The sequence below is a fragment of the Pocillopora verrucosa genome, chromosome 7, assembly GCF_036669915.1.
Source record: "Pocillopora verrucosa isolate sample1 chromosome 7, ASM3666991v2, whole genome shotgun sequence".
Taxonomy (NCBI): domain Eukaryota; kingdom Metazoa; phylum Cnidaria; class Anthozoa; order Scleractinia; family Pocilloporidae; genus Pocillopora; species Pocillopora verrucosa.
The window spans coordinates 18,424,425-18,439,450 of record NC_089318.1 but is presented as its reverse complement, the minus strand read 5'-3'; the positions used below and the strand labels follow the sequence as shown (position 1 = coordinate 18,439,450).

At 35.4% G+C, this 15,026-nt stretch overlaps 2 protein-coding genes across 2 annotated transcripts; one reads left to right on the top strand and one right to left on the bottom strand.

Annotated features, from left to right (window-relative positions):
• The first annotated feature begins 20 nt into the window (after positions 1 to 20).
• Positions 21 to 10,353, top strand: LOC131780822 (dynein axonemal assembly factor 11-like). Its single transcript, XM_066169380.1, has 16 exons — positions 21 to 86; positions 171 to 264; positions 1,076 to 1,149; positions 2,034 to 2,111; positions 2,269 to 2,365; positions 3,042 to 3,168; positions 3,851 to 3,910; positions 4,787 to 4,872; positions 5,350 to 5,409; positions 5,870 to 5,968; positions 6,644 to 6,724; positions 7,297 to 7,362; positions 8,376 to 8,445; positions 9,189 to 9,284; positions 9,431 to 9,543; positions 10,085 to 10,353. Exons 1-16 carry the CDS (start codon positions 77 to 79, stop codon positions 10,260 to 10,262), a joined length of 1,389 nt encoding a protein of 462 aa, XP_066025477.1. The 5' UTR covers positions 21 to 76; the 3' UTR covers positions 10,263 to 10,353.
• Positions 10,354 to 10,799: 446 nt separating this feature from the next.
• Positions 10,800 to 14,857, bottom strand: LOC131780812 (mitochondrial import receptor subunit TOM20 homolog). Its single transcript, XM_059097409.2, has 5 exons — positions 14,617 to 14,857; positions 12,902 to 12,945; positions 12,375 to 12,462; positions 11,764 to 11,918; positions 10,800 to 10,992 (listed from the first exon to the last, which is right to left on the bottom strand). Exons 1-5 carry the CDS (start codon positions 14,738 to 14,740, stop codon positions 10,963 to 10,965), a joined length of 441 nt encoding a protein of 146 aa, XP_058953392.1. The 5' UTR covers positions 14,741 to 14,857; the 3' UTR covers positions 10,800 to 10,962.
• Between the last annotated feature and the right edge of the window lie 169 nt (positions 14,858 to 15,026).

Here is a 15,026-nt window from a genome sequence, read left to right as displayed (position 1 = left end):
AGTATTATGCCCTTGCCTGGTTACAAAGTACGACTGCAAGAAACGCCTGTCGAATAACGCTTCCTACGAAGTAAACATGGTCCGAAGTAAGAATTTCATAATTGGTTTAAGATTAACATAACTATTTTGATTTTATCTGGTTACCATTGTGTTTGATTTTTTTCACATAGTTACAGAGGATTTGCTTCGAAAGAGAGCGGAACACAACAACTGTGAGATCTTTTCACTCGAAGAAATCTCACTACATCAACAAGAAATTGAGAGGTGATCCTAACTCCAGCTTGCATTTAAATTTGCACCCAGCCTAATTTCTCCAGCATAAGAAGTTTCTAAATTGCTAGCATCGACAAAGCATACAAAGAATCTATATCAGGCTGTCCTTAAACATTTGTTGACTTTTGAAATTTTTTTGGTATCTTGTTTTGGATCAAAATCAGTGTCTGAGCGACTGTACGTGTACGTACCCCTTCCCTAACTCAACATCCAACCTAACTTACACAGCGAGGGGTAGGTGTGCGGTTGCTCTGATACTGACATTTATCCTTTAATTTTAATATTCCAATCTCAAATGATTAAATCTTAATGTCTTCTCGACAATCTAGAATCAATTTTCAATTTTAAGCTAACTACAATTAAAATTCTATAATTTTAGAATTTTTATATTCTCCTCTATTAGAGTAAAACTGTTAGGTCTTATTGACACTTGAATAAAGAGTTAACCCTTTCACTCCCAAGATCTAATTAGTAAGTCTCCTTACTATCTGCCATATAATTCTTATGATGTTAGTTCAGAGAATTTGGTATTGGATCAACTAATAATCCCATAGTTGATATTCTTCTCCATTCTCATCACCTACCAACTTGATATTGTATCAATATTATAGGGAGAAATTCTGTCTTAGTCACATTTTGAGAGTGAAAGGGCTAACCAAATTAAAAAGAGTAAATCTCGTATCCTAATCACTCAAAAATTTGAGTTTTTCCTGAACAATTTAGATCACTCTCAGGGATGCATTTATATTTTGGTATTAATGTTTTGCTACCGGCCAATGACTCTTCCTTTATTTTCCTTAAGGATCGAGCTCCTTGATAAACTGTGCAGAGATCTGAAAATTCTCTACTTACAGAGTAATTTAATACCAAAGATAGGTAAGTTGTGTTGAGAAAAGAGTATCCATCAGGAGGAATGAAGGTTCTATCAAGAACTCAAAGAGAAACGGCCCCTTGGAGTTTTTTTTTTTCAAGAATTTGTTTTTAAGGATATAAAACATTTTCCTTCCTATTGCCTTCCTTTTTTCAGAAGTGGGTGGATGGGAAATGAAGCATATCTTAGGGGTGGCCTGTGGCCAGAGGGTTGATTCTATGTTGGGGATTTTTCCTTGGTCCATTACTTGAAAAGTTTAACCCTTTAACCTTTAGAATGACCAGTATTTAATTTCTCTCTACAGTATCCTCCCTGAATCAAACATAAAGGTCATAAGAGGGGAGAAAATGATCATTAACTAAAGCTGCTCTTGATTGTTTGAAAAATTCTCCATACCAGCTCCTCAAGAAATGTATGGAGAACAGTATGGAGTATATGCACAAGGATTTCAAAGCAAGCTGGTGGCCATCAGCTACTTGATAACATGTTGATGGTTACTTTGGTCAAAATAATTACCTTTTGGCCTGTAATGAACCTTTCACAGTCACCTATTTTTGAGAATCTGACACTTACTTCAAAACATTTTGAAAACCCTGTATGCATACTGATGTTAAGGTGTAGTCAAGATTGATAAGTAATTCTACCATGACTGCAGATCATGAGCTCAAAATTTACCATCTTCCTAGGTCTTTTTACTAAATTAATTATTACAGGCAATTCAGAAAAAAAGTGTTTACTTTTGGTGAAGCATTATTTTGATGTATCATCTCAAGCATTCTTAAGCAAGCTGTTATTTTGGTTGATCCCATCTCTGATTTCATTTGAACAGTTTTGACTGATCTCTTTATCACTAACTTACTATTTCTTTTATAAAACCTGTGTAATCCAGAGAATGTTAGTAGACTGAAGAAGCTTGAATACCTCAATTTAGCATTGAATAATGTTACAAGGGTTGAAAACCTAGAAGGTGAGAAAACTCAATGTATACATGAATTGAGGTACTGCATGTCTGTTTTAATTGTTAATATAATGTTAGATTCAGTTTTAAGTATGGGTATCATTTACCTATGTGAATAAATCTGTCCCACTGTTAAACAGTTGGCTGCGTTTAACTCTGTTCTCAGGGTGTGAGTCCTTGAAGAAGTTGGATCTGACTGTCAATTTCATTGGAGAACTGACAAGTGTTGAATCACTAAGAGGAAATTACCACTTCAGAGAACTGTAAGGATTTTCACGTTTGTTTTTGAAATCATTGTTAACCAATATTTTAATTTGAGAAAAGAATGTGGTAAACCAATGTTAAAGAAATGACAAGATTTTGGATATTCTTTCCAATAGAACAAGCTCTTAATAATATAGTGTGAGGAGATACATTGTCTTAGTTTGTCAAATTTCATTGGAACTACCCTGGTCAAAATTGGTTTTTCTAAGAATGATCAAATAATTTTTAAACTTTGGTACAAACCCCCTGGTTCTGCTTTGGCCATGTGATTTACTTGATGCCTTGAGTTTAGGAAGTAAAACTTAAGGTTTGGGAAAAGGCTGGGAAAGTGACTAATATTTTTACACCCTATTCTGTCAAAGCTCTGGAATGCATACTTTTTTGACAAGATTTATAGCAAAACAATTAATTATACTGGTTATTTAAACCTATAACTCCAATAAGTGACCAAGACACGATTTCTCGTTACAGTCTCAACACAATATCAAGCAAACAAGTGATGAGAATAAAGAAAAATATCAGTTAGAGGACTATTAATTGATCTGATACCAAATTCTCAAAACTAACATCACAAGAACTGTATGGTAGACAGTAAGGAGAATTACTGATCAGATCTTGGGAGTTAAAGGGTAAAGTAAGCTGATCATTGGAATGTCCTTTGGTTTTTCTGGTCAGTTATTTAACAGGAAATCCCTGTACAGAGTATGAGGGTTACAGAGAATATGTCATAGCAACTTTGGATAGTTTAAAATGGCTGGATGGAAAAGAGATTGATAAATCTGAAAGGATTTTAGCCAAACAGGTTAGTCAATGATAACATTTATGATAGCAAATAGTTTTCACCTTTGAGATATTCACTTTTTTAGAATGCTTATTACAACTTGTCTTCTCATGTAGTCATACAAAAATCTAGTAAATGTGAATGCAGAGATGCCAATCTCTGGAGATTTTCTTTTGGACCAGCACCCCCTCCCAACAGAATTTGTCAATGCAACCCCCCCCCTGGAAAATTTCTTTTTTTTATTTGGACCCTCCTCACTGAGCAATTTCATGGGAAAAACGTGGGTCTATCTGTCAGGGACTTCAATTTGTTGAATACTCATCCAATTAGGCTCTCGCTTATATAGTTGTTTGCAATGAACAACATGCATTTTGCAAGAAAATGAAGCCAGAAACTGAAATACAAGTACAAGAAGCTTGGAATTTTGGAACATATGAAACTTAAATCTTAGTTTTTTGTGGGCAACTGATCCAAACTTCCTTTTATCTGGGAGTTCTGGTCACCCATACGGGAGAGTGGGAGATTGGCTCCATATCTGGGTGACTCGCAGATAATCCAGAAGAGTTGGCATAATTATGTGATGGATCCATTTTAAAAATTTTAATGAATTAAATATACAATGTGACTCCCAATGAAGAGAACTCATGGTAGCTTGAACATATCAATGTTTGAGTTTATTTAATGACCTCTTTTCTTTTTATAGGATTATGAGAACATTAGAAACAAGATCGTTAGTCAACAATCTGACCATGCAAAGAAAAGGGTAAAATTGCTTAGTTCTTGTCTTTTTAAGCTAAATAGAGAACACTTAATAGTAGTAACCATGTTTAGAGTGTTCACTTCACCAGTGGATTAGAATTGATGGATGAGCCTCTTAAATTTTTTAGTACAGTCTGCTTACAGACAATGTCATGTAACACAGAAAGCCTATTAATCAGCTTCCATTTATCAGACACAAAGTCAATTCTACTTCTCTGAAAAAGAACTTTTATACTTTTAGGTGAAGATTAGTCCTTCCTGGGCCAATTTTAATGACAACATTCCTTTTATATGGCTACCATCATAGGACCATCACAGTCTGCAACTTACAGTCTGTCAACTGATACAACTAGGCCAAAATGAGAACTGTTTTCTCCAAACTAGACTGCATTTTATTCAGCAGACCAGTTGATAAAGTAAACTGTAGGAACCTTGGAGTTGTGGCTGATTGAATGATCTGACCTTCTAGAGGAGAGTAGTCCTAAGAAGAACTGTTGTCAGGGGTGGATCCAGGAGTTTTTGATGATGGGGGGGGGAGGGGGGTGTCTAAACTTTGGTTAGAAAAAGAAAAGAATTATATTTGCTGTAAATTAGTCCTCTAATCCTGTAGTTGCAATAATTTTGTTGAAGTAACATAAAAAGAAGAACTAGTAAAAACACATAAGGGTCTGATAATGAGGGGGTTCAGACCAACCCCCTGGATCCACCACAGTTTGCAGATGACAGTGATTCACCAATCCTGCACTGAACTCTGCCAAAGACCTCCCCTTAGACTGTTGAAATCTCAGTCGCTGTCACCAATATCAGTGCTTTTCAGGACTGCTCTCACAGAATCATCCACAGAATCAGACCTGATTTTCATAAAATATATTTCTTTCAGGAAAGAGAAAAACAAGAAGCAGCCAAAACAAAAACAGCTGAAAAAGAGTTACAGTCAGGCAATGAAAATCAAAATGAATGTATCAGGTGAGGCCTTAGATCAGGGTGTACATGTAGATTTTCAACCTCCTTTATTTTCCTTTGAATAGCTTGTTAACAGGCCTTCATTGTAAGAGCTTCAGCATGTATGTTTCTTTGCTCACTGTAGAGTATGAGGCCTTGAGTAATGTGAGCAACCAAGAGGTGCTCAGCACATTGCTGCGTCAGTGCATTGCTGCACCAGTGCATTGCTGCACCAGTGCATTGCTACACCAGTGCATTGCTGCACCAGAGCATTGCTGCACCAGTGCATTATTGCCTGCAGCACCACAGTTTCCTTAGAAAGTTACCACCTGTATTCCTTTAGAACAGTTTTCTTTCTTTTCTGCAATATATGATCAACATCTCCCACCCCACCCCACACAAGCAAATGGGCTCAGATAGTCATGAAAACTAGAGGTATTTCAATTTTTTATGTATTTCTTGTTGCCTTTGATTGATGGTAAATGCTGTATTTACTCCCAGTGAATCTAGTGAAGAAAATCAAAGAAAAACTGAAAAGGAAGAGGAGGAAGAGGAGAAAAGGTCTGATAAGATTTTTTTAAAGCAAAAAATATATTTTATAAGCCTGATAAAAGGATTCTAAAGAATATTTGCTTTGAAAATCCTTGCATTCCAAGCTTTTAACAGCCATGAAATCAGATAATGATCATGATCAGCCCATGTAAAAAGGGAAAATAATTAGGGTCTCAAATAGTAAGATATAGCATGAAAACTATTCTGTTTCCAGTGGCTTTTATGGTCATAAGGTAATTTTCATTTTTTCACTATGAACTAAAATGAAAGGAAATGAAACTCAATGATTATATACATAAGACTTGTTTAAAACAGTTTATGCTAAGATGGAGGTCTACTGAATATTGTAAGTCTAAAGCCTAAATGGCTCATATGGTCAACACTCCTACGGTGACCTCTATTCCATTCCCTTTCCCCCACCCTCCCCTCCCCAAGGTTAAGTGTAATCAAAGTTCTTACCTGATTTCAGATTTTGGCAGGAGAAAACAGATTTTACCCCAGAGTCCCGAATAGAGTTGCATCAACATATTGAGGAAAAGCGCAAGCAGAGGGAAAAGATAGATGATGAGTGCGTAAATAGATTTTCATTGCTGAAAAGTTTCAAAGCAAATGCAACATTAAGCAAAACTTCAGTACTTAGACTAGTTGTATAAAGTTTAATATTTTGAAATAAAGAATTGAGATGGAAGAGTGGTCATGTTTATATGTTTTCTCTCTTTAAAGTCTACAGTACCTTTGCTTGTTTTATAATCATTAAAATTTGAATGTGTCAATCTATGTGAAGCTTGAACATCTTCTCCTCTCCAAATCCCCTAGGCATTTGTACTTTTGAAGATTGCTCTTTCAAATTCCTGTCCTCAGGGGCCAACATTGTGTTCAGTGCCCCACCCATTGAACAATTCTTTGTATGATCAAAGTATTTTGTTACTACCCTTGAGTTTTTTGCTTGTAAGAATCATTGTATGGTGTGAAAATTGTCTTTCTAAGCCATTTGCTCACCAAAGCAGACTCTTTACTTTTAAACTGCTCTGACCACTAAAACATGTGTATTATACTGGAAAAACTTGTCACTACCAGTTCAAATGCCCCATCCCAAATGCCCATGGGTTGCTTGAGGGGTGCAGGGGATGTTACGTTGAAGCTTCAAATTGATTGGCATGTTATTTAAAATGAAAAGCTTAAATTTATAAGAGAATGCAATTGAGAGATGTTTATCATGGAATTTTCTTTTTTTTATTTTTAGGAGAATTGGAAGAAATAAGCCAGCCAAAGAAACAAGGTTCTTTGCCAGCGATGGCCATGTGTTGAATATAAACCAAGGAAAGTGAGTAATTTTTTATATTCTCTGAGGTCAAAATGTTGTAAAAACAACAGTGACACTTTCAGTTACATTTTGTGTACCACTCTGTTGTTGTTACCACATAGTGGGATCCATTGCTGAACAGACGCATGGCAATGTGAAATTTATTTAGATGGAAATAGTAGAGATGATAAGATGATGGTATTGAGAGATGGTATTGTGCAGTCAATCAGATAGCAGCATCTGTGATAGTATGCTAGTACGTATATACTAAAATGAGCTAGTGAGATTTGCTCTACATGGTGGTTGGAGATCTTTGTAAAACCTCAAGAGAGCTTAAGTACTCAAAGTGTAAGCATGAAAGCACTGTTTGAACATGTTATGGCGTAAGATGTGGCCAGGGTAAAATAATTGGATCACTTTTCAAGACTTTCAAATTTGTTAATGAAGGCATCGTTGTTGTAAATTCTTTAGCTTACTAACAATCCCCCAAGGTCTTACAGATGTCTTTTTTTAATTGTGTCTTTTTTTTTGGTATGAGTTGTCATCTCCATTTCTGTAGTTTAAAAATTTGTGTTGATTGTTTGGTGATACAGATGGGATTTCCAGTTTGATGATGATGAAGACAACAATAGATTTGTTTTGGATTTACCTTGTTTTAAGTAAGTGTTGCATGATTTTATATTTATATATTTATATATTTTTGTCCTATATATAAATACTAGCAGAAGTAATTTCAGTGCACAGGCTGAGTGGCTCACACCTCAAGAGCCTCTGCTCTTCACCACAACTTGAAAGGACTTCAAAGTCTACAGCCCTCATCAAGTTTTCTGGAAAACCCCATTCCTCTCTCTGAATGTCGCATTATTTGCACATGTAATTTGTAATTGCCAAAATTGAGAGAGGAGAAGGGGATCTGAGGTGGGAAAGTTGCAAGAATTATGGCAAAGATTGTGGGGGTATAAATTCCTTGGCAGCTCATTGTGTATAAATAAATATATCATATGTAACGTATTATAGGTGTTGTGTTGTTAGCAATGAAATTTATGTAATGTACATAATGTATGCCATTGTCAATAAAGGTTTGTAAAAATTAGTTAAGTAAAAGAAATACTTGCTTCTTGTGCATGTGATACAGTTGAACCTTTACTAAGCAGCACTGTATTGAGCAGACACCCTTTTATTCCTTGTCTAACCCTTTAACTCCTGTAAGTGACCAAGATAGAATTTCTCCTCACAATATCGATACAATATCAAGCTGAAAAGTGATGAGAATAAGGAAAAATATCAGTTAGGGGATTATAAGTTGATCCAATACCAAATTCTCCAAACTAACATCACAAGAACTGTATGACAGACAGAAAGGAGAATTACTAATGTGAAACACGAAAACACATAGCAAGTTATATTTCTTTGTTGGACTGTTAGGACAAATATTATGCACTATGTACATTATGCAAGTCATTTTCTGGTCAACCTGTATTTTAGGTCAACCTTTATTAAAAGGTCATTCCACCATTCCCATAGGTGACCTCCTAATACAGGTTTGACTACATGTTACTTGTAAAATCCTTGGTGGTCTGTCAAAGTAAACACTCTGCTTATGTATAATCCAGTCCTCTTGACTGAACAAGCTTAATGAGGAAATCATTGTTGTGCAATTTTTCCCTTCAAGGCACCTGGACACATCTCTTATTGATGTTGATGTACAGCCCACTTATGTGAGAGTAACAGTAAAAGGCAAGGTACCAAAATAGATAATACAAGAAAGTTGAGGTGGAAAGAATTATAGTTTATGTTTTCATTCTTAAACCTGGGTGCTAAAATAACGAGAAGAAAAGAACTTTTTAATCAGCAGGAATCCAGTGACCACACAAAACATATGAGATAATGGGATTTACAAGAGTTTCACAAATTGGATTAAAATTATTTTGTTTCATTTACTTAGTCATCAAGGGTGTTTTATGCCATTCAATACATAGGAAAACTGGAAATTTGAGTTAGAAAAAACCAGTATGTATCATTAACCACTCTAAAAATGATTTATGTTTGTTGTTTGTAGCTAGCCCTGAGTGAGCTTTAATTGAGTTTTGAACAACACACCTAAGGTGGTAATTTCTGTTAAATGTGCACTTGGCCCTTAAGCAACCTGTCCAGTTGAACCATAGATTGAAATTGGCTTTATAGAGATGAAAACATTTTAACACTCATACACCTACAATCAAAAGTTGTAAAGACGTAAAACAAGTTCTGTATATATCCCAAAAACTGGCTGATCTTTCATTAACTTTTATTATTAGTGATGCACTAAATTGTGAAGTAACTTAACTTTGGTTTTGTAGCAAGGAAAACTGGCCTCATCACATAGTGAAGGGTTAACTGGCCATTAGAGCTATAATTAGTTCTTAACTGGGTATTATTTGAATGTCGTAATTTTATAAAATGATATGAAAATGATTTTTAAACAAGTAACATAATTCTAATGTAGGTCTTTCAACTGGCTCTGTCTGAGGAAGTTAACCCTGACTCAAGCTCAGCCAAGAGATCTCAAACAACTGGTCATCTGATAATTTCAATGCCCAAGGTATGTCACACTTATTGGGCTCGAGTGTAAAAAAAGGAATTTTTGTTTTCTGTATTTTTGGATCCCCTTGCAAACAAACACAAACACAGTCACAGTTCCAAACAATTTGTTGTCACTATTGATGGTGCATTTTGGTTACATTAAAGGTGCGACAAGTTGTAAAGCCACTGAAGAAGACTTCACCAACCAAAATTGACCCAAGTCCTAGTGGACAAAAGCAAGAAGCTCAGCCATCATCAGAGCCAAGTAAACACAGCAGGTATCACAACAGCTGGAGCCAAACTAATTCTCAGGGTGAAAAATTTAGCCGTGATTATGTCACTTTAAAATCAACTGTTGATTAAACATTAAAACAGGCCAAACTCCTGACCATAACTTTGTTTGATATCGACACCAAACCTTGAAGCCGAAGTTAAGTTGGTAAGGGTAGAACTTAATAGATTAACTCCCAGAAGTGACCAACATGTAACTTCTTCCCATAATATCCATACATTATCTCGCAAAGAGGTAATGAGAATAATCACACATATAAGGTTGAAGTTGTTATCTTGATCTAACACCAAATTCTTGTAACTTATTTACATGAAAATGTGTAGTGGCTAGAGGGGAGAATTGACAATGAGATCTTGGGAGTTAAAGGGTGAATCAATCAAGTGAAATTTCATGAACATTTACATCAAACTTCCTACTCTTTCAAAATAATAAAATTCCTTAGCTCTCTCAAAGATATTTTTGATATTTTCCATGAGGTATGGTGAAAAGTTGGTTCCAAAATTAAGTAGTAGTTTTTGTTTTTACAGAATTCATCATGAACGATTGGAAGTTGAACCCAATATTAACAGTGATATGGACTTCAGTAAGATTGCAAACAACAGCCAAGACAAAACCAAACAAAGAGATTCTGGGAGAGTCAGCACTATCTCAGAATCAAAGGAGGAAAGTTTTGTTGATGATCCAGATGTTCCACCTCTCATATGACCTTCCATGTTAGACAAACAAATATTGATGTAAATACACCTTGTTTGATGTGTAAATATTGTTGTATTAAAAGTTTTCATACATTCAATAATTTCAAGCTGTTTCCTTTTCTGACTGTGAATATGCAAAAATCATCTGAACTGCAGATAAAGAAGTAAATATGAAAGCAATCTTTGCAATAGTGAGTAGCAGTGGTAAAAATAAGGCCTGAAAAAAAAACTTCAGGCCCATACAGGATTTGAATCCATGACCTCTGCAATGTAAGTGCAGTGCTCTAACAACTGAGCTAGCAGGGAGAAGACCCTATTTTTGCCATTGATCAAGAGGTGTTCATTGCTATGAAGATCACTTTCATGGTCCAGATGGTAAGCAGAACTTCATATGAGTTTATAGGCACCCATTGTAGAATGTCAAATAAAAAAAGAATCCAACTTCACATTTTTTCATGGCTGAAGTTACATCTCACCAATTGGGTTCTACTGTAATAGCCTCCAATGAGTGACATATCTAGCTACAAATATCACTCAACAACAAGCATACCAAACATTTTTTATTAACGCACATGTAATTTGTTCAAGCAAGTGCCTACTTAGCAAAACTCCAGCCAAATATTTTGAAACTTCAGTGAACAAACACAATGAGCAACAACCCTAGTAGATTTTCTTTTTCAAAATTTAAACTAATTGCAACACTTCCAAACTCAATCCAGAGAATCTCCCTCTTCTGATTTCTGAAAAAAGAAATAAAAACCAGTAAGAACACAAGGTCACTAAAACCAAGAACATTAACATCTCAAATGAGAAGTTTACTATATCAGATTTCTTATGAAGAAATGAAAGATAACACTTGTGACAACATGAAATTATTGGAAAAATTAAGCCTAGGATGACGAAGAAGACATTTACAAAATGAGAATGTACTCAGACAAATCAAGAAATTAATAAAGAGGGTCAGCTTTTAAAGAAATTGTGATGCTGCACCAGTGGGAGTTATAAGTTGGTTTTATCAACTGAGTTGTTAATGTAAATTGGCCACCACAGAGAGTTTTCAATAGTATAGCTCCATCTTCTTTTATTTAAAACACAAACAACCCACAATTCCTCTATATGCTCTGACAAAGCACTTATGCTTGGATTATTGCTTTAAAAACTCTTTTCACTAGCCAATTTACATTATCAACAGAGTTGATAACACTAACTGAACTTGTACTCAAGAAATGAAAAGAAATTAGCAACATCAGGTTTGTATGGGCAGCCAGGGTTGCATAGCCATTTTCAAAATCGTGGCCTCTATATTTCAGTTGTTTCAGATTTTAAGGAATATTTACAAACTGTTAGATTACTGTTTGGAATCTCAAATACAGAGGGTATTTACTTTGTATTAAACCTTCTTACATATAATCGCAAAGATGAAAATTATACTGGTTTCTGAAGAATACTTGTATTATAATAGAACACAGTCTATATCAAATAAGCCTATTGCATAAATACTTCTCACTTACTTCCTTCATACCAGTCGGTAGGCCATTGAGGTTCTCAACCAGCATTTGAAAGACATTGGGTGGTAATGTATTCTGAAACAGTTGCAAGAGTTGCTGAGGCTGTCCACAAACCAAAACAGCATTTGTTAAATGTTTTACAGCTTGTTCGTATTCACCTAAAAGAAGAATAAGAAAATCACATGACATACAAATCAATGAGTTGTCAAGAAAACATGAAGGGCTGAGAGTTTGTACTTGTTGATGAGTTTTGCAAGTTTCACTGTGATCAGTTAGGTGTTTGGAAAAAGTGTAGTTTATGTTAAAGCAGAAGAGAACTTTTTCTATGTTTACATAGCCTCATCTTAACATGGGGGAGGGGGGAGGGGGTGGTTTTGAGAGAGAATCTTATGCAAACCCAAGACACAATGGAGTGTTTGCATAACTTTCAACAGTCCTCCCAGCCTCCTGCGAGTTTAGATGAGATGAGTAACATGGACAAGTCATTTACTGCCTTAATAAAAGACTTTTCAGAAGGCACAAACTCTCATTAAAACACACCTATCTACTGATGAATGTGTGTACAAACTTAATATTTTATAAAAGGTGACAACTTAGGTAACTTAGAATCTGACCATGTGTTAAAAGCTCTTCCCCTTGTTGAACCTCTTCCATGAAATATTGTTGAACAGCGGCTGCATCTGTCTTGTCAGGTGCACGGTTCTAAGGGGCAGAAAGGAATATTTCGCAGAGTATAAGGTTTGAAAATACTCACATTGGATCATATATTCTGATTATCCAGATGAGAGTGTTCTTGAGAAGGACTGTCGTCAGTCATGGCGACTGACAGTTCAACAACCAAAGCAAAAGTCAGCATCAGAATCCAGAGACAATGACTTCTGCTAAGGGTGTTGAAATATTATCAATGCAACTGACAACAGTCCTTCACAAGAGTACCCTCACTCTGGCAATCAGATTAAATGCTCAAATGAAACTTCAACAGTAAGATGGATATTCTTAACTAACACACTTCTAGAGCTGTTTGTACAGAGCAACAGCTGGAATGCACACTAAAATAAGAACTTCCAGTGTGTAGTGCTTGTCTAATTATTACAACCTTATCTAGAAAATCTTTACATTTATTTCTTTTTTTGGATCTTACCTTAGTGTCTTCCTCCTTTTGAGCTAGCTTAGCTTGTCTCCTTCCTGAAAATCAAATGAAAACAAATTATGATTCCTATAGTAAATTAGGCTTGCCTAAATCTATATATTATTAGTGATTATCACAATGACAATGAGGTGACAATTGTACACAACTCTTCTCTCTGTCTCCCCTTGTTGAAATTTTTCCATCTTCTCATCATCGTTCTGGTTGATGTTGTATTGATGTTGTAAGGAGAATTTACTGGGTGGTCACTTTAGAGAATGATGTGGCTAAGTTGTGTATATGTTCTTAGGCCAGACACTTTGTCTCAACTCAAAACTATAAATACAATGTAGATATTACCAAACAGAGTAATTAAACAGAATACTGATTGGTAGCTAGAAATCAGGCTCAAGCCTTCCTGCATAGATAAGGAACATCCTTGTCATTCAAGGACATTTTCCTGGCCCACGGCCTTATAGTCTTTGTGGGATTCCTGTGGTGTTCATCTTGGAATAGGTATTTACTACAGTACAGAATGTAAATGCTAAGAAAACTGTTTTAGGAAGTTTTCACTGTTTCCAATGTGCACTGTAACTTAAAGAAGAAGCCTCACTATAAACTAACTATAAAATCACTCAATACAACAACCATTAGGAAATAATACAGTTAACTATAGTAAACTCCTCTAAATTCCAAAAACGTTACATATTCCAGCTACAGCCAGAAACAAAGATAATTTGGTATTATAACCTGAGTTGATGAGATAAATTGGCCATCATTAACCCTTTAACTCCTGTGAGTTACTTAGACAAAATTACTCCTTACAATATCAATACAATATCAACCAGACAAGTGATGAGAATATAGAAAAATATATGAAGATAACAAGTGGATCCAATACTAAATTCTCTGAACTAACATTATATGAATTGTATGGTTGACAGTGAGGAGAATTACAAATTTGATCTGGGAGTTAAAGGGTTAAGAGTTTAAAAGCTGACGTTTCAAGTATTAGCCCTTTGCTCTGATGAAGAGCTAATGCTAGAAACATCAGCTTTTTAACCCTTGATGGAGGCTCATTTAAATCTTCAACTCAGTTGATAATAGCAAATTACCTTGTTATACTCTCCCACCAACGCAGCACCACATTTTCCTTAGATACGCACCCCCTTAATTCATTTAGCAACAAAGATAGTCGACAAATTGGGGGTTTGTGGGACTGCTGTTTAAGACCTCAAGAACACACTTGTGTGTTGTTAATTTAAGGTAGAAATAAGACATGGAAATAGGCAATAACTGTGGTATGCAATGCAAAATTGGAGGTCTTGGTGAAAATGTGTTCACAATATCCTCGGTAAATTAAAGCTCTTGCACATCTACATTGCATAACGAGACAAACATGTTTTTCAACTGTGAAATTGTGACGTTAGAAAGTAACCACAAGTAACCACAATTATAACCAAAAATTTCCTTTAGATAACTGCAGAATCATCACAAATTTTCACGTGATAATCATTAATTACTGACACAGCAGTTTGTAATAACATTTTTGGAAATACACTCACGTGTTACATCAGTTACACGGCCTCGCAAAATTGGAATCTTCCCTAATCATTCGACCACGAAAGTTTAAAATTTAGCAGAGCTTTTTAGGTATGAAAACTGATAATTTTTATCTCTTCTAGCTTCCTCGTTAACTCTCTTCCCTCACAAACTTTAAACAAACTTACTCTCTAAAAGTTTCTGCTTGTAAAGGGGGTCGCTCCTTCGCTTCTTGTCAAAGTATATACAATATCCGAGGAAAAATGTGCCACAAATCCCTGCCACGATTCCTGCTATCAATCTAGAACTCATTTTTACGTCTGTTTAAAACATCAATAAGAGTATTTCCCACAAATGACGACGGATTTGGATTTGCGTTTAGCACCTTTCGATTACTTCCAGTAGAAGATACGCAAGTAAAGAGCATGTTGAGCTCGGTCGCTAAGGGTCTTCCCAGTTTTCTTTGCGGCATTAGTACTTTCTTTGATATTTTTTTAAACTTTCTTTGATATTTTTTTAAACTTTTTTTAATATTTTTTTTTAACGTTTACAAATTGTGTTTTAGGTCAGAAAAGGGGGAAATTTTTGAGGAAATTTT

Bases quoted from the DNA above. Each gene is read 5' to 3' on its own strand.
- LOC131780822 (XM_066169380.1), top strand. The intron at 265-1,075 runs GTGATCCTAACT...ATTTTCCTTAAG, and splicing joins CATCAACAAGAAATTGAGAG to GATCGAGCTCCTTGATAAAC. The intron at 2,366-3,041 runs GTAAGGATTTTC...TTTTCTGGTCAG, and splicing joins AATTACCACTTCAGAGAACT to TTATTTAACAGGAAATCCCT.
- LOC131780812 (XM_059097409.2), bottom strand. From the start codon at position 14,740: ATGAGTTCTAGATTGATAGCAGGAATCGTGGCAGGGATTTGTGGCACA. The intron at 12,946-14,616 runs GTAAGTTTGTTT...TTTGATTTTCAG, and splicing joins CAAGCAGAAACTTTTAGAGA to GAAGGAGACAAGCTAAGCTA. The intron at 11,919-12,374 runs GTCAGATTCTAA...TTCTTCTTTTAG, and splicing joins GGAAGAGCTTTTAACACATG to GTGAATACGAACAAGCTGTA.